General features: G+C 36.9%; 1 protein-coding gene across 1 annotated transcript in view; it reads left to right on the top strand.

The window, feature by feature from the left end:
* Window positions 1-20,111, top strand: part of METTL24 (methyltransferase like 24) — a 205,843-nt gene that overhangs the window by 122,031 nt on the left and 63,701 nt on the right. The window contains exon 4 of the mRNA XM_007484431.3: window positions 1,891-2,119. Within this exon, the coding sequence (XP_007484493.1) occupies window positions 1,891-2,119 (229 nt within the window). The remainder of the gene's footprint in view (window positions 1-1,890; window positions 2,120-20,111) is intronic.

Raw genomic sequence — 20,111 nt, 5'->3', positions numbered from 1 at the left:
TTTGAGGCAAGGATTAAAATTCTGGTCTTTCTGACTGCAATGTTAACTTCTTTACCCACTATGCCAAATTTTATAGGTAATAGAATGCTGAATCTTTGACTCTTTAAAAAATAAGCAAAATTAGGTTTCAAATTTAGAAGACAATGAAATCAAAGCATTCACTTTCAAAATTTCAAAGAAAAATGTAAAATGAACACAAGCCCAAAAAGAGTTCTAGGAAGAGCTTTCAAAAGATTCTAAAAACCAAATATGAGAGATTGAGGAAAATTAGAAAAATAAAATAAAGAGTGCAATAAAATTGGAAAAAGAAATCCAAAAACTCATTGAAGAAATTGATTTATGAAAAATTAGAATTGGGCAAGAAGCTGATAATTTCTTTTTTCTCTTAAATCCTTCCCTTCCCTCTTGGAGTCAATACTGTGTATTGGCTCCAAGGCAGAAGAGTGGTAAGGGCTAGGCAATGGGCTTGCCCAGGGTCACACAGCTGGGAGGTGTCTGAGGCCAGATTTGAACCTAGGACCTCCTGTCTCTAGGCCTGACTCTCAATCCACTGAGCTGCCCAGCTGCCCCCAAGTTGATAACTTCTTAAGATAAGAAAAAAATAATAAAACTAAATGAAAAAATTAAAATATAGAACAAAATATGAAATGTCTTATTACAACAGCAACAAAAACAGATTGAGAAGAGATACTATAAGGGTAAAATATTCTTGTGGGAATTGTATATTCACTAAATATGTTATTTTGCTTATGATATACAAATGTGGTTGCCTACATTGCAGTCTACCTAGTAGGTACTAAAGATATGTTAATTGATATTGCTTTTCCTCTCCCCCTATGTTTATATGAAGTGCCTCTTGCCCCTTGAAATTTATTCATAGATACACACACACACACACACACACACACACACACGTATACCTTCCATGAACACTTCCATTTTCTGTGTATATATGCTTGGTTTGCACATACCTTCCAAGAAAACATCCACCACTCTGGTTGTCTTGGAAGAGTAAAATGCCATTGTTTCATAGACTATTAGGATTTAAAGAACCTCAAGGTCATCTAATTCTATTCAATTTTCTATAAGTGGCCTTGAGGGACTGAGAGAATAACTCACTGTCGCTTGGTTAGTGACAGAGCTTGAATGAGAAGACAAAAATACTATGCTTTTCCCCTTACACCACACCATAGTCTAGCATTCTACATATAGGCTTTGGGACTCACCAGATTATATAGCCAAGTCTCTAATGAATGTAACTAATATATCCTATGAAATAGTTGCATATATTTAAATTCCTACTGCTTAAAATTATAATTGTATTATATATGGTAACTGTTTCCAGTTCAATTAAAATATGCAGTATGAATGCAAATAACGCAACCATTTCTAGAGATTTGTAATTTACACTAATTGGAACCTGGCTGTTTTTCTGATAGAGGAAGTTATTACTGTTTAGAATTTTCTCAACATCTGTTGAGGAAGTCTTTTAAAGTCTTTTTTTAAGAACAACCTATATAGCAATATTTTTTTTAAACTTCAAAAGTCTTTACAACTCTGTCTAACACAATGATGCATCATAAGTCCAAAGAAATGAAGATGAAACATGCCATCTACCTTATGACAGAAGTGATGTACTTAACATGGAGATAGAGACCTGCATTTTTATACATGGCCAATGTGGGAATTTATTTTGCCAGACTATGTAGGTATGTATTGAGGGTTTTTTGAAAGTTGCTCAACTGGGAGTAGGAGAGCAATTAATTTAAAAATATTCATAAGAATTAAATTCAGAAAATATCTATTAAGAAAAGAAAAAAAGAATAATTCTCTTTCATGTACAATTATATTAATTTTTAAAAACTTTTTTCCTTCTTTTAAAAAAAATAGACTGGGAAATGAAGACACTCATTTTGAATTAAACATGGCCAGTGATGGATGTGAAGTGCACCGTTTTGATCCTAGTATTAAATCAGCTCATGTCCAGGAGAGTCAACACCTTTGGTTTCATCGCCTATCCATTGACTGGAGGGATCCTCATCCAGCTATTGCTGTCCAGAAACTGCACAGTAATACAAAAAAACTGGGAACCATTTTGAATGAATTTGGACACAACAAGGTTAGAATTCAGCATTTCATTTTATGGTGTCATTCTTTGTGTCAGAATCCTCTATGACATGAAGTTTCCAGGTGCATTTAGGGAAAATGTCTTACTCGTAGTTTTTCCTCCCAGGAAACATGAGAATACATGCTTATGGGTCTATACAATTAAAAAAGAAAAGAAAAGAAAACAGGCCATAAATATTATCTAGTTCTCCAGAGTCACAGTCCTGAATATGTGGCTGCATGAAACCTTAGAGCAGTGATGGTGAACCTTTTAGAGACTGAGGGCCCAAACTATAATCCCCATGCCCCATGTGAATTTCCTTTCTTACTTCAGACAGGGGAGGGAGGAAGCACTCCCATTGGGTTACTGGGCAGAGGGGTGGGTGAGAAATGTCCTCAGGCACACATGGAGAGTGGGAGGGGAGCAGCCCCTTTGGCACATGTGCCATAGGTTCACCAACATACCCTTAGAATGTTGGACTTGAAGTCAAGAAGACTTAGGCTTGAATATTATTTCTGACAATAACCAGCAAGATGACCCTAAGTAAATCATTCTATGAAGAAGGAAACAAATATTTATTAAGAGCCTACTACCTGATAGGCACTATGCTAAGTATTCAACAAATATCTCATTTAGTCCTCACAAAAATCCTGTGAGGTATATGCTATTATTATTCTTCCCTTTTAGAGTTGAGGTATGCAGGTTAAGTGACTTGTCCAGGGTCACACAGCTAGTGTCCGAGACTGGATTTAAATATTGATCTTTCTGACACTAGTCCCAACACTCTACCTACTGCATTACCCTTGGGATACCATTCTGATAAAAATTGTAAGGGATTTTAAGTGGTCCTCTGGTCCAACTTGTACCCATTTATTTTCATTCATTTACCAAAACTTTTCCTTATGAAAAAGATTCCAGTGACAAAATTCCAGGTCATGAAAGTGTAGCAAATATGAAGAGTATCTTTGCCACAGAATGGGTTTTTTTGATTATTTCAGGCTTAAGTGGTATTTTGTGGTGCCTAGGGTATTGGAAAGAGATTCCAGAGCATAGTTTTGGCATAACTACAAAACCAAAACAAAATAAAAGCCCATTTTTGTTAATCAGATAAGCTGTTTGTCAACTTAAATTGTACAAGCAGATAAGATACATATTTCACAATATATCAGTTTCTTTGTTTTTTTCTGCTATCATAATTAATTTCACATCTTGTCATAGTTGGCTTCTATGTTGAGACACAGTTAATTTGAGGTCACCATGTTTTTGAAGTAGAGGGAATATGTCAGAGTTTGATACAATATATATACCATGGGAGACAAAGTTTACATAGTGATATGTAGAACCTGTCTGATCCTTGTAAATATTTTCCTTTGGATGGCTATGAAAAAAAATCCATCCAGCCCTTATATTTTATTTCTTGAGAATAATTTGTGTAGGCTGTTGTCTTTTGTAGGCAGAGACTATGGAAATTCATTACCCTAACAACAGTAGCCTTGTGGTTCATTTTGTCTTTTCCTGGCACAGTCCAGTAACTCCAGGGCAGAGATTTCATGGAATTTAGAACGTGGCAGGATATGTGCTTCCTTTGTTAAATGAGCATTTATCCATGAGGGAGGTGGTATAAGTGAGACCAAGTGTTAAAACTGTTTTGGTCTCATGCTCTCTGCTTTTATTAGTACTTCCCTATTTTCTCATCCTTTTGTTTTCTTGAACACTGTTTTAAGACAGCTGGAACTATTTCCAGACCACTTTTCAAGGATCTGTTCTGCTTTTTTCAGTGAGATTAAATACTGGCTTTTATCATGTTCTCTACTCAAGCCTACTCTACTCCAGAGCCTCATTAGGATATGGAAGTGATGCTGAGCTCCTTCTTAAAGGCTATGCCTATGAAGGGAAGTTTCTGGAAGGTTCTATAAAGCTAGAAAAGCTTTGAATATGGGCCTGGCGATAGACATCTGTTGTTGTCTGAGGACCAACTTAATTAGCATGATGATTAATTGATTGGTCACAAACACTTTCAAATACCATCAACTAAAAATAAAGTGGAATTTTAATCTGCATGTGTAGAAAGAGTTGATGATTTTATAACTTCTTGAAGGATAGGATCTTGTCTACAACTAAATGTGACCCCAAAAAAGATGTTTTAGAGTTATTAGCCTATCTCAAAATAACATAGGCAATTTTTAAAGCAAAGGCATTGAATCTTTTTTAGCATGTATATTTCCATATCCATTTTATAGGATTTAGGGAAAGAAGAGAAATTATTCACTTCTTGTTTTAGCTGCTTGTTACCTGAACTTATTTTACATCAATGATTATTAAATTTTCTACTATATGATGATGAACTGTGTACTATAAAGAACCCTAGATGAATCAGGAATTAATTATTGGTTGTGTAACATTCAATATCTTTGTCCTTCTCCCCCCTAATACTAACTTCATTTTGACTTTATTCTTTGTTCATTATCTTTTAAAAAAAATCTTTACCTTCTGTCCTAGTATCAATTCTAAGGCAGAAGAATGATAAGATAACTGGGGTTAAGTGACTTGCCCAGGGTCACACAGCTGGGAAATATCTGAGGTCAGATTTTAATCCAGGTCCTCCAGACTTTAGGCCTGCCTCTCTATCCACTGAGAATCCAAGCTGCCCATCATTATTCCCTTTTTTGAAAGACTAAGCAGAAAATGTGGAATACAAACCTGTTTTGTTAGCTCTCTATAACTTTTTTTGAATGGTAAATTTTTATTTTGTTTTTATTATCATGCAAAACACATTCTGTAACTCTAATAAAAGTTTAGATTGAAATATTTAAAATTATATTTGGTGATTTTCTTTTGTTTTGAATCAAATTTAATTCATCAAACATTTGTTAGGCTCTAGTATGTGCAAAGCACTGTATTAGGTGTGAAGATACGAAGACAAATTGAAACCACTCAAATTAACACTCAAAGAGTTTATATTCTACCTACTGGCATAACAACTATACAAGTAAAAAAACAAAAAGTATATGGAAAGCACTACATTTCCCCCCCCAAAAGTATGTATATCTATCTATCTATCTATCTATCTATCTATCTATCTATCTATCTATCTATCTATCTATCTGTCTGTCTGTCTGTCTGTCTGTCTGTCTGTCTGTCTGTCTGTTTGTCTGTCTATCTATCTATCTATCTATCTATCTATCTATCTATCTATCTATCTATCTATCTGTCTGTCTGTCTGTCTGTCTGTCTGTCTGTCTGTCTATCTATCTATCTATCTATCTATCTATCTATCTATCTATCTATCTATCTATCTATCTGAAACTGGCCTAATCATGTCTTTTTGACCTTTAGCACTTGCAGCTCTAGAGATCACCAATAATGGACTTCCCTTGGGTGAGCCTGGTTTTCTCTCTTGAGATTTTGTCTTACTCTCAACCAAAGAGTTCATTTAGTCTTGGGCATTCTTTATTATATTCTCATCTGAAGAATTCTAATTTCTATTTGCTGTTTAGTTTGAATAAACAGATCTACTTATTTGTTCTTCTTGGTGGTCTTTTGGGTTACTGGCATTTAGTGAGAAAAAAAAAAACTAAACTGGCAAGGGTAGGGTCAGGATTATTCTTCCTTTTTAGGATTAGAGAAGTGTCTTTCCTTATGAACCCAGATTCATACCTCTAGATCAGAGATTTGAGGAATGACAGGGAGATGGAATTCTAGCTTGATGGCCCTTTTGGAGACTGGGGGAGAGATTGCCCAGCCTCTCTGGTCCAAGATCCCACCTGCCTCTTTCCACCAGCTAGGGTTGGAGCCTGCCAGCCCCAACACTTTTTCTACTTACCATAGAGATAGATTTAAACCTCGGATCATATCTATTCACTCCACCTTTGAGCTACATCTCCATATATTTAGATATCACACCATATATATACTTTTAGATATGGTTAAATCACATCGTGACTAATCCCCACTCATAATCTGGCTTGTCTGTTTAACTTGTGGTAAGCTCTAATGTAGTCTTATCTTTATTCTCAAAAATGAACAGTGAATCCTTGAGAAAATCCTGGTTATGAAACTACTGAAAAACTTCTGACCATATTTGGAATGAAAAACACGGTCTTAAAGGGATTGTTTACATTATAAAGGTCACTCACTTCTCCTAAAGCATTAATGATGACTGTACCTTAGTGGGGTTTTGGCAGGTGTGTGTTGACTCCAGACTGTTAATTTCCTTTTAAGGAAGTTTAAAGATACAGAGAGTCTTTATTAATGTATGTCAGGGCCACTTTAAAAAAGTCCCCCCACCATGGAGAGAATCCCTCTGTAGGAGCATTTCACTAGGAGTTGTCTTGGGGCTAGATAAAAGGGGAAATTTGTTTTGTAGCCTGCAGCTAGCAATGTTTGTTTTCATTTTTTTAACATGTGTATAAACACTAATGAGCAGGAAGTGGATTCCTTCAAGGAAAACAAGTAAAAAGTAAACTTTCTTTTCTCTCAGGAATTTTTCCTTGCTGACTTGACTAACCTAGCCTAACAGCAATAGTAGAAAACAAAAGTTTTCCCATCATTTTCCTCCAAAATAAATATAGTTTTTTGTGTTGTCTTACTTTATATTCATCTTTCCCTTTAGATCCAACTAAGTGTTTACTAATTAGTAATTTATATAAAAATATGGGTAGCAGTTAAAGTTTTTTTTAATAGCATTTATAGGACAATTACAATATATCTCTTGTCCCCACCTCCTTCTTCCACTATTTCTATTGCTATCATCTTATATCAGTCAACTCTTGCTTAAATTACTTCAATAGTCACTAACTGGTCTCCTTTCCTCTAGTTTCTGACCCCTCCAATATGTCTTCCATACTACTTTCTGGGTCTTCCTTCTTCTTCTCTTTCTCCTCCCCCTCCTTCTTCCTCTTCTTCTATAACTTTCCCAGTGTCACACAGCTAGGAAGTGTCTAAGGCCAGCTTTAAATACAGGACCTCCCGTGTCCTGGCCTAACATTCTATCCACTGAGCTATGTAGTTGCCTCCATATGCCCTTTTCAGAAGCAGTGATACAATGGACATGATCACTGTTTCCAGAGGAAGTGAGGAGAGGAAGGGAACAAGCATTTATTAAGTAATACTCGTCAGATATTCTGCTGAAAACTTATACAAATGCTACCTCACAATAATCCTCGAAAGTCAGTGCTATTAATAAGCCCATTTTGCAGTTGAGGAAACTGAGGCAAAGAATGGATAAATGATTTACCTATGGTTAGGCAACTAGTAAATGTCTAGGAGAGTATTTGAACTTGGAGTCTTCCTTCTAATCTGTCTACTGTGCCATCTAGCACTAACTGACCTAACAATTAATTCAGGACAGCAGAGGTTGGAACAGTGTTAAGTGTGGGCAAACATTTCACCACCCTCTCACTGAACCTTTCTGAACTCAGCCAACCTAATTCTCACATAACTTCTATACAGTCTATCACCAGACTAATGGCTGGTCTGGGAAGATTTTCAGTTTTCTAGGACCTGAAATATTATGTATTCTGGGCAGGAACTATGCCCGTGAGCATGGCCTTTGAGGAATTAGGGTCATTGCCACACCACAAGAAGACATCTGAATAGGACTTTTGTGGAGTGAGTGAGTATATTAAATAATTATCTGTTAACTATTGAAATGGTGAAGCATTTTACTGTCTTCCCTTTGGTATGCTATATCAAAACACTTTGCTGTTGCTTCTTTAACATTTTTTATTTCATACTACAGATCAAAACCTTTCTAATGCACAGAGCTGTCATTGTTGCATTAACAGAAACATATGAACCAGAGACCCAGCCTGGCAGGGAATAATAGTCACCTGGCCTCAGCATTATTTGGGATGATTAAATCTCTGCCTGTTTCTGAAGTGTTTGTTGCTGTAGTAACTGAACCAGGACACTTTCCAGAAATGTGATTAGAAATATGGAACCCAAAGCTTTGTCTTGGACTGACACTGAAAACATTTATCATTTTTTATTTTCTTCATTCCATATCTACTGACTGCTATCATACTAAATAATTCAAGTTGGTCAGCATAGAATCATTATTTCCAATGTTAGCCATGATCTGTCTAAACTGTTCCCAAGTGCATTTCAGTTTATTATGTGATCCCATCATGCCACAAGCCATACTTCATTCAGAATGTTTTAGATTTTTGGGTGAATTTAAAGTGTTTGATGGACCTTTGTTGAATTTCCCAAGTATTCTTTTTTCCTGCTGACTTTTTCTTCTTTAAAAAGGCACATACACTCCAAAAATAAAAACAAAAACAACTTTTGCAGGTCTCTTCTCTAGAAGTAGCTGTCTGCTTCCAAATTTCAGCCAAGAAATTTAATGAGTAGTTTTGTCTGAAGCTAAAGGTCAACAGGGCCTCTAGATAGGATAGTAGAAGACTGTCATTCTCTGCCTTATGGGTAAAGAATAATTTCACTGGGATTTGATAGAAAAGGAATAATTGGCAGAGAGATGCTTCCCTCAGCTGGCATGAATTTAGCAGAATGTACTCTGTATGGAAGAGTTGTGTAACAAAGCTTCTGGGGATTTATACTTAGGAAAATTGGCTGTATCTGAACTGGATTCCTTTCCTGTTGTCAAATCAAGACAAGAGTGAGGACTACCTAATTTGCCTTTTTTTAAATTTATTGTCTGTTGTTTGTAGTATAGGTTTCTATGTATGCCTTCAACTGTGGCTTCCCCCATGGCCATATGCAGTGTAATTTTGCACTTAAGGATCCAGAAACGGTTATGAATCACATAAGCATGTAAAAAGTAGAGACTACTCTTTTCTCTTCATCAATATCACTGCACTAGTCATGCTATTAGTTAGTGTCAGATCAGCCAATATTGGTTTGAATGAATTATTATACTGGCTGGCTTGATTCTAATTGATAGTCTATACAGAAATGCTGGAGGAAGCTAGCTTGGCCTCCATTCCTTCTTTCTTTTAACAAGATGAAGATGCCTAAACAGCAACTACCTGCTGTTATAATAGCCAATATTACCAAATCCTGAGAATGGTGATTAGTGTCTCCTTACTCCCTTGTAAATAGCGGGGGGCAGGCTCTTTTCTCATAAGCTGGTTGATCCCAACTGCTTTAGTTTGGTTATATCCCTGGACTCCCCTAAACCATTGGTTTCCCACTGACCACAAGTATTTGGTTTATATTCTTCAAGTTAAAGCCAAGAAGCCATGGTCTTTGTGACCTTTCCTCATAGACTCAGTTGAAAACTTTAGTGGTTGGAGGTTGAATCCATACCCCCATTCTGGGGGGAATTTTGGGAAGAATGCCAATGCACAGAGGCATTGAGAACCACTAAGAATCCTCTTCTGCATTAATCCACAACAGGGACCTTGGAATCTTGTAACTCCAACTATGAAGTTTTGGTGAGAAGGCAAAGGTTGAGGGGCTAGACCAGAAGTGTCCCTCCTAATACAGGGAGACTTTGAATATAAATCTACTGGTTTGTTAAATGCCTCATCTTCATTGATATACCCTATTCACAACAAATTGAGAAATACCATAGGAAAGAAAGATTTTTCTAGATCTCCTTCAAGCTATTTTTGGACATCTCTAGGGTCTTTGTTTGGGTTCCTCCCTTTGGATGTAACCACTAGGTGGTGCTATGGGAGTGTGTGACCAACTGCTTTGTCCACTAAAGTTGTCAGAAGGGCATGAGTCTAGGATGACTATCAGTCATCCATTGGGTCCACCCCCAATGTTACATCTCATCCCTCATCTAGTATTAGGTAAATCGATCTCTCCTCTCCCATACTTACCTACTGGTCCCTCTGCTTCTAACCTTCATTCTAGTTATTACCCAGAGCCTTGAACCAGCCTTATTGATTTAGCAAGCAGTTTAATTGGATTAGGCAAAAGCATAATAAAATATAAGATATACAAGGAAGAATATCACTATCGTTGGCTTCCGCTGGCCTCAGGGTGAAAAAAAACAACATTGAGGTAAACATCTGTAGAACCAGTATAAACTCCGAGAGTCCTAATCACAACTCCCATTTGCACTGGTGATTTGGGTCCCTGGAAAATGGCTCCATCTTTTACTCAGTATTTGAGGGGGGGTAATTCTGAGGAGCTGGGGAACATATTTTTCTTACTATCAGCTCAAACTTTCACTCCAGCATGCTCCTCCCAAAATCAACCATCACTGGTTATTGCCCCTAATATTCATTAATATCTAGTCTCATTTAATGAGTTGATATCTTCTTGATATCACCCATAAGCAATTGGTTTTTACAAAGGGATATTTACTAAAAGGATATAGCAAGAACCAGAGCACAAATACCCCCACCCTCATAAACAAGAGTACACTCTCCCTGCTATCATTTCAGTCCCTGGGGAGAGTGGGATCAAACTTAAAGGGACTTCTACAGATGTTCCTACCACCAAATTCACTTTCGAATGAGACATTGTTGAAAAAGAAGTTGCTTCTGTGCTTGTAGAACCCAGTGACTCAGTTACTGGATTCTATAATGGATACCTCTGTTCATTCCTTAGGGCTACATTGATGGGTACAAGAATCTCTGTCATGAGCTCCCATTTGATGACTCTTCTACTCTTTCAGAGCTCACAAGGCTATCTTTAATATTTTCTACCTAAAATCAGTAAAGAATAAATTCAGGCGAGAGAAGAAATTTCTTGAAGCTTCCTAATGAACAGTCCTCCATTATACAACATGTGCCACAAAATTGGCTGGCATGTATTTTGAGCACCTTGTTCATATCTCTAATCAAGAACCAACCTTATTTCCTCAGTGTCATACAGGAAGGAGTCTCAAAATAGTTATTATGCCATGTGTCATATAATTCCATGTGTACATGTGAAAATCATAATTGCCCTTAAATAGAGGTACAGATTCAATAAAGAATATTTTTTAAAGTTTACTATAAGTATTTGTTGCTTAGCACTTAACAGTGTTCTTTTTGGTGCTTAAAATGACTTTTTCCCACTCAGAGACAATAGAGGGGGGAAAAAAGGAAAAGAAAATCAAGCTTCTATCTTAGAAAAGAAACTCAATTCCTATATATTTTTCCAGACTAAATAGAGCTCTTCCTGAAGAGATTTAGGATCTGAGACTGAATCTCTTTTTTTAGGAAGGTAAGAAATTAACTTCACGGTGTGAAACCTCTTTTATGGTTCTCTCAGCGCATAGGACTAGCCTAACTTGTGTCTGGACAAAATTTCTAGATATTCCTTCCTACACAAGGCACACCAAAATTTCTCCAGGGGTCCTCCTGTTCTATAGGTGATTTCTTTGAGGTCCAGACAAATTTCCTGAGTCCTTATACCACAGTTTCTCCCAAATTTTCTTCTGTGGATCCTTGCCAATGCAATGGCAATGAGACAGAACTTAAAACTGACTCGGCAACAGAATAAACAGGCTTAGTATGTGCAGAAATAGAATAAGTCCAATTGTGATCCCTCAATAAGCTGCAAGGCACCACAGGAAAGAAATTGAGCACTTACAGTTGATTATTTGGGATTTCTGATCTGATCCTATGGCCCTGTAGACCATAAAGGCTTCATAGTAAAAAAGCACTATAGGTCTCTTTAAAAGTTAGAGGAAAATAAAAAGATTATTTCTGAGCTAGATACCAACATTTAGGGAGGCAAAATTTGTATTTCTCATATCAGCAAGGACAGATAGGAAGCAGAGTGGTTAGTCTGGAGTCAGAAAGACTCATCTTCCTAAGTTTAAATCTGACCTCACCTGTATGACCCTGGGAAAGTCATTTAACCCTCATTTCCCTACTTTCCTCATTTTTAAAATAAGTTGGAGAATGAAATGACAAACCTCCAGTATCTTTGCCAAGAAAGCATCAAAGCGGGTCAGGAAGAATCAGACACAACTGAAAACGACTGAACAAACTAGCAGTCTTGTAAAGGATTCAGTATACCAGATGTCAGTACTTAAACAGTGAACTGTGCAAAAGTTATCTCAAAAGGAATTAGTCTGATTTATAAAGGAAACAGAATGGAAGAAAACACTGTACAATTATAGCCTAAAACAAAAAGAGGCAAAAATCCAATTTTCTCTAGTGGATCCCCCAACTAGAGAATTCAATAGAGTCCTCAATCTCTAATCTCTACAATGGGTTCCCACAAATTGGAAAGGCTCAATGTTTATCCCAGTTAAGCCCCTACATGAAACATTCATTAATAGACTTTCCTAGTACACAGATAGAAAGGTGTCAAATGTTTGCACAGTTGCATGGAATTCTCACTCTCTAATTCTTGCCCCTGTCATCTCTGTTTATTGTTAGTTCAGTTCATTAGCTGGGGTGGGCAGGACCAACACTCACCCCGTGTCTCATTCCCATTGACTTCTCTTTGTTGGACATACCAATGGGCCAGAGCATGGTGAGAGACTGCCCAATGCCATCCCTTTGTACCTCTCCCCTTGAAAGTCTGATATCCAGGAATGCCCTTGTATCTGGCATGGAACCCTGGGAAAATTATTTCAGAACTTGTGTACATCATCTACCAAAGCCTTTTGGGGGAGGGAGTAATGTACTTGGGAGAGGTGGTAGAGTAGAGGTGAAATACCTGAGTTTCTCAAACAAGGGTCTGTCTTCCATGCCCTGGGACTCAACTCTCTCCTATGGAATTGTTGAATAAACAGAATGGTGTTGCATTTCTTCAACATAACCCAATGGCAATTTAGTGGTAATGAGTCTTTCATGATTCTGAATGGCAATTTGTAATGCCGAGACATCTTTCAGTCTTCATAAATCTACTGTGAACCCTAAGGACAAACTATCTTGGAAGGAGAGCTAGATTGCCATCATAATTAACAAATACATTTAGTCTGAAACTCATCAGAAAGCTGATTTAGAAGACATGTTTTGATTTTTACCCTTTCAACTCATCAAAAATGGTGAAGTATACAAAATAGCAAGGAAGGTATTTTGCTCTTCAAGATTAAAAGAATATTATAAAAAGATTATATTTACTAAGGCTGCGGGGAAAACAGATTATAATTATACTGATCATTTAACAGGACTGGGAAAATGTTTAAGCTTTTTGATATATAGATTATGGCCACATATTTCGTTAAGATCTCTTCTCTTGTTATTCCTTCCCTAACTGTTGGAGTATGGTAACTTCATGGGTAACTTCATGTCAATAATCATGCTTTCTGCTCCCAAGCATGCACCATGAGCTGGCAGGATTCTGTGTCTCAGATTCTCTCTTTGTCAAGCTTAGTCCTCAGTCCTGTTCTTCTCTCCCTCTCTCTACTCTTTCTTTTGTGATCTCATCTATTGTCATGAACTTCTGCTCTCATCTCCATGTAGATGTTTCTCAAATCTACACACCAAATTCTAATTATTCTCTAGGACCCCAGCCCCTCATTACCAGCTTGATCTTTAGATGTTTCCACTTGGCTATCCTGTCAAGTTTCCAAATTCATCATGCTCAGGAATTAAATCATCTTTCCGCCTCTAAACTTCTTCTCTTCCACATTTCTTCATTTCTATTGAGTATACTTCCAAGCTACCTAGATCCAAAACTTCAAACTCATTCTAGAAAAAAAGTTTTTGGCTGCTCCATTATTTTGGTCATGAACTCTTTTCACAGTGTTTGGAAATTTAGAGACTGTTTCTTGGAATACTATTTTGAAATAATTAAAGAAAATGTAAAATTTTAATTCCAGATGAGTGAATATAAAGATGTAATCTTTATATTCACCCCATCATAGTTAATAGATTGCCTATGAAATCTATAGACTTGTAAGGAGTCCATGAACTCCAAATTAATGATGCATCTTTAAAATTCTTCCCATTTTTCTCACTTCTTTCCTTCCTCATACACAATCAGTTACCAAGTCCAATCAGCTCTAATATTTCATGACTCTCACACCTAAACCAACTGGTTCAGGATCTCATTACTTCTTTTTTTAGAATTAAATTTTTAAAGTTTATTTAATTAATTAATTGAGAATATTTTTCCATGGTGACATGATTCATGTTCTTTCCCTCCTCTCCTCCCACCCCCTCCCATAGTCAACAAGCAATTCCACTGGGTTTTACATGTGTCATTGATCAAGACCTATTTCCATGTTATTAATATTTGCACTAGGCTGAGAATCTCATTATCTTTTACCTAAATTATGGTATTAGTTTCTTAACTGATGTCCTTTCATTCTCTTCCCTGCCTGATCCAGCTTCTACATAGATGCCAAAATAATTTTTCAAAGACACAGCATTTATTATATCTCTCCTTTGCCCCATTGCCTTAAGGATAAAACACAAACTCTTCATTCTGATATTTAAAACCCTCCGTAATCAAGCCCTAACTATCTTTCCAGTTTGATTTCATATTCTTCTTCTTCATGTACTTACTTAATGTTCCAGCCATGCTGAGTTTCTTACTAACTATTCCTTAAACTCAGCACACTATCACTTGTCTATATAAATTTTTATGTCATCCCTAAAGTTTGGAATGTACTCTATTCCTTACCCTTTCCCTCCACCATCTTCATCTTTCTTCACCTGTCTTCAGATTTTTATTCAGATACCTCCTGCTCTTCAAATCCTTCTGTTTTCAGTAGAGTGTAAATTCCTTTTGTATTTTTGTATTTCCAGCATGAAGCATTGTGCCCCTCATGTAGCAGGTACTTAATAAATGTTTGTTGAATTGGTTAGATGAACATTCTAGATATTGACCTTCTTCATGTGCAGCCTCTCCCCCCAATACATTGATCTATGAGTCTGTAGACATGGCTTCCAGCCTCAAGAGTAGGATTAATTCTCTATCACCTTGTCACCCTTCTGCCACTTAGCCTGTCTGTGATATCTATGAAGTATGTATGAATATTGAGTTTCTTATTATAAACAAGATCATATTAAAAGGGCTCAGCACTTTAAAAAGATTTCCCTCAATCTAGAGGGCTGATTTGTGATTTTGAGATGGTAAGATGAATATGCTATCACGATAAAAATGTTGAAGTCACCTACTAAGTGTTTTGTGTATGTTATTCCTGTTGTTGAGTTGATGAGCTTCAGAAGTATGTCATCTTGAAAATTATTTTTTAAATAGATTTTATTGCCATATTTTGTCTTTACATTGCCTAGATTTCCCCAAGTCCTTCCCCCTCTTCTAAAGAATCATCCTTAATCACAAATAATTTTTTAAAATCAATATATTAAAAATACTAATAATATGCAATGTTCTGCTATGGACCTCCTAACTTTGCAAATATGTGGGGAGAGATGTCTTTTCATATATCTTCTTTGGAGCTAAACTTTTGTTCCTTATAATTTTGCAACATTCATTTCCACTTATTTTGTGGTTGCTCCTTCCATTTATGTAGTTGTTATTATGTATATTATTTTCATGGCTTTGCTTACTTCATTTTGCACCAGTTCAGATAAGTTTTTTCATGTTTCTCTGTATTTCTCATGTTCATTATTTCTTTTACCAAAACAAGATTTCATTGTAATCATGTACCATACTTTGTTTAACCATTTCCCAATCTCTGGGCATATACTTTATTTCTGCTTCTTTGATGCTGCAAAAGTTTTGCTACAAACATTTAGGCATGTTTGGGATCTTTTTGTTTTTGTTGTTGTTAATGACTTTCTCTAATTATATTCCTATCAGTGGAGTCCCTGGTCAAAGAGTTTGGACATTTAAGCCCCTTTATTTGTGTAGTTCCAGTTTGCTTCCTGGACTGCTTGTACTAATTTATAACTCCACCAACAATGTGTTAATATGCCTGTCATTCTATAACTCCTCCATCATTTATTACCTCTATCTCTCATCATCTCTGCCATTTATTTACCATTAGATTGCAAACTTCTTGAGGGAAAGGATCATCTTTTGCCTTTCTTTGTTTCCCCAGGGCTTAGCATAGTACTTGGCACATATAAGGTGCTTAATAAATGCCTACTGACTGATTATTGGAACTTCCATTTTTGCATTAGGAATGAGAAAAGAAATACAGAAGACAATGTGATTTGGCAACTGGAATAATGGAAAGAGAACGATATGAAAAGTCAGGAAATCCACATTCTAGTCCCAGATATATTAATGACTGCATGATCTTGGGTCTTCACTTCTCTGGGGTTCCTTTCTTTCTTCTGTTAAATGAGGAATATAGACTAGATCAGGGGTTCTTAACTTTTGTATGTAATAGACCTGCCTCTTTAGCAGTCTGGTGAAGCATATGAAAACTCTTCAGAATAAGGTTTTTAAATGTATAAAAGAAAATAGACTTAGAACTATGTTGAAATATTGTTCTCTCTCCCCCCCTCTCTCCTCTCACCCCATATATATGGCTGTTCAGTCATTTCAATCCTATCTTATTCTCTGTAACCTCATTTGGGGTCTTCTTGGCAAAGACACTGAAATGGTTCACCATGTCCTTCTCCAGCTCATTATATAGATGAGGAAACTGAGGCAAACAAGGTTAAGTGGTTTGCTCAGACAGCTAGTAAGTGTCTAAGGTCAAATTTGAACTCAAGTCTTTCTGACTTTCTGACTCCAGGTCTGGTTCTTATGTACTGTACTACCTAGCTGCCCCATCTGTCTATCTATTTATCTAGTGACTAGATTCTAGTCCATTAACGTCAAGCTAAGAATTGAAGGACTAGATGACCTCTGGGGTCCATTCTAGCTCTAACAGCCTGTGAGTTGGGGATTTCCACATGAAATCATACAAGGAAAGGCCTTTAGTCTTCTCCTTAGTGTTTTTCCCCCTCCAGAAAAGGTGACCATGGGCTGGTTGAGTGGCATGCTCATGCTGCATACCTTGGATTTGTTGGGCCATGCAGGTCCACAAACAGACGTTGCTGCTCTACTTGTGTTAGATATAGCGTGTAGAGTGAGACCCCTTTTTGACAGTAATGCCCCCTCAGCAGTCTGGTGAGATTAACTGGTGATATCCAGAAAAATGTCTGCCTGAATAAATCATGCACATTTCCACCTGAGGTCTGGTCTTTCTGCCCCTGCAACACAGCAATGAGGACTCTTTGTGCTGTCCAAGTTTAATCAACAAACAAAACCAAAATAAGAAGCTTTGGATATTTGAGAGAAAGAGGTCATAGTATCATATTTCTCTACTGGAAAAAACCCAACAACTTTGATTTCCCTTTTTTGGTTAAGAATATAGCACAAGGGGATTAAGAAAATAAATGTCCTCTTATGGAGTGGCATTCAACCACTTTGCAATTAAAATGATAATGAAACATTTTTAAAAGAAATTCTTTCTTACCAGCAGTGCAGGAGGCTCAGGGCACACCATTAAAAGGAATTATGTAAAGCAGCCTTTGAGTAGCAAGTTTTATTTTGAGGTTTAATATATTCTGGATTCTGCTGGAAAAATCGTCTGTGTGACAAGCCTGCTAACAGATGTCAATTTGGTTTTATAGCACACGCTTGCACTTAAGAATCAGAAAATGAAGACTATCCTTTTTAACCTTCTGCTTAATATATGACACAGCTTGGCAACATCACACTCCAGAGGACTGCTGATTAATAACCTCCTATACCCTGTGGGCCAGTAACTTTTCACCTGTCTTCATCCCTGAAGGGTTGAGTGTAAGGCTTATTTCACATTATTCTTTTAGCTTAAAGGAAGTGTTAGAAAGAAGGAACAAATAACTGAAAATTGCTTCCTCCTATTGTTCTAAAACAAGAAAAAGACAGGAATGCATTATATTGTTGGAAGGATAAATGAGATACAATTTTTTAAAAAGAGCTGCATTCTTATTTAGTTACTAAAACTACATTAAAAAACCTAGATGGTCTAGAAGGGTAAAAGGAAAATGACTAAATTCATGAGAAAGGAGAATTTATAGCAAAGTATTATATTGCATGACTAACCATTCCAGGGTAGGAAACTATTATTATCTCATACATATCATGGGGATCATAGTTCTCAAACTGGAGGAGACATCAGAAGCTTTGTTTTACAGATGAGGAAACTGAGTTCCATGGAGATAAATGATTTGCCCAGGGTCATATTGGTGGTAATTTGTCAGAGGCACAAGTTGAACCCATATCCTCTGACTCTAAAGACAGTTCTTTCCCCAAATTACCACCTTGATTGTTCAAGAGCTGTTTCACTTACCATTCTTCTGTTCTGGACTGGCAGAGAGTGAGAGAACAGCTTAAGTATTTGTTGATAGGACCTGCCTCCTTATCCCGGCTGCCTTTGGATATTATCAGCAGGTTTATGGAAAACACATTGTCTTTGCATTCCATATCACTGATAGAGAGTGTTGAGATGTTCCCACCAGATATTTTTTTCAGCCCTCTCTAGGAGAGGAGGGAGCCATCTGTGTATAAAAGATGAAGGCTCTGTGAGGTTGGGGACTGATGAGAAAGAAACTTTTTGCTGTACTTAAGAAGAAAAAAAATGTCATTTTTGTTATTGTCAGAATCTCCCCTCTCTTCCCTAAGGAGTTTCATACTGCAGAGATAGGAAATGAATTCCCTGCTTGCTTTCTCATTTGGCCCACTTTTGCCAGTAACATGACTCTCCACTGCATTCTAAACATAGCTATTTTTTTTGGGAAAAAAAAAAGAAATCCTATTCTTGAAATTTTAAGGATGATTTTCAGATATCCAAAAGTTGATAAGTGTTATATTAGGAGTCTCAGAATGGTTGTTCCCAGGGTCCATAAAAGGATTCTACTAATCTCACCCTCAACAAAGGCAAGAAATATTTATGATTTTGGCAAATTTGCATGTTGTTAGCAAAAGAATTTTCCACCAGCTCCTTAGAGTGGTTTCTTTCTTAATTTCTTTTTCATGCATAGAACTGATTTTATGAACTCTACTTGGTTGGCAAAACTGAGTCCTGTTGGGTATTAGGTGGAGAGTATTCTTGTAATAATTTTAATCTTGATAATTGTAGTAGAAACCAAATGTTCAAGTTAATTTTAAATGGTTTATATGTGTATAAATAGAGAAATATATGTCTTGACCTTCTGTCTTAGATAAGAAGTATTGGTTCTAAGGCAGAAGAGTGGTAGGGGCTAGCAATTGGGGTTAGGTGACTTGTCAAGGGTTACACAGCTAGGAAGAGTCTGAGGCTAAATTTGAACCCAGGACCTCTCATCTCCCTGGACTGACTCTTAATCCACTAAACTGCCTTGCTGCCCCAGATGGAATATTTTTAAAGCTGGTCGCATGAGACACCCAGAACTGTGAAGTTAGTAGGGAACTCAAAGATGAACTAGGTCAACCCCTCCATGTCATAGATTAAAAATGGAGGTCCAGAGGAGTAACATATCTGGTGTCCAAATACCTTTTGCATTGAATTGATTCATGACATGTTGTTGCTTAGATGGTGACTGTTTAATTGCCTCATTACCATTGGATTATTCTTTGTTCCCTTCTAGTTTCATACTCTGAGGGTGTTTGCCCACAGTAATTGGGTGCTCTGATCAGCCAATCACTTATTCTACCAAATGGTAATTTTACTCAAAATCTTGGGGTTAGTCTAGAAGTTTACAGAATAGTAAGAGCCTGTATCAATCTTCTTTGGAGCTGAAAAAGATCAAAACTTCTCTTCAGGGCCCTTGAGACCAGTCGCTTTATTGAGATGACTAGCTGGCTCAGTTTTATGCCTTCCAGATTATACACCTACTTCATATCAGTGATGCGATCTTAATATTTAGTCATCTTTCCCAATCACTTTGCTGGAATGTGATTCAAGAATCCTATTAATGTCAGTGATAGTGACCTTTATCATCTCTCATTGAAATGGTTATTTGAATTGACCTTAAAAGCTGTATGAATGGTCTTTATTAATAGCTCTCAATGTATTTCATTGCTAGAACTCTGGAGCACTTCTGTTGGTTGGTTCTTATGCTGTGGGATTTCCTCTCTGTGTATTTGGAACTCCTGATATATTTTTCAGTACTTTATTGCAACCAGGGCAACTTGCAATCCTTTCCCTTACATAGAGTGGCCAAAAGGGGTTCAAAATAACTAATCTAGGAGATGCCTCAGGCAGCAAACAGTC

The sequence above is a fragment of the Monodelphis domestica genome, chromosome 2, assembly GCF_027887165.1.
Source record: "Monodelphis domestica isolate mMonDom1 chromosome 2, mMonDom1.pri, whole genome shotgun sequence".
NCBI lineage: Eukaryota > Metazoa > Chordata > Mammalia > Didelphimorphia > Didelphidae > Monodelphis > Monodelphis domestica.
The sequence above is the reverse complement of the archived record's forward strand: the minus strand, read 5'-3'. Positions and strand labels throughout refer to the sequence as shown.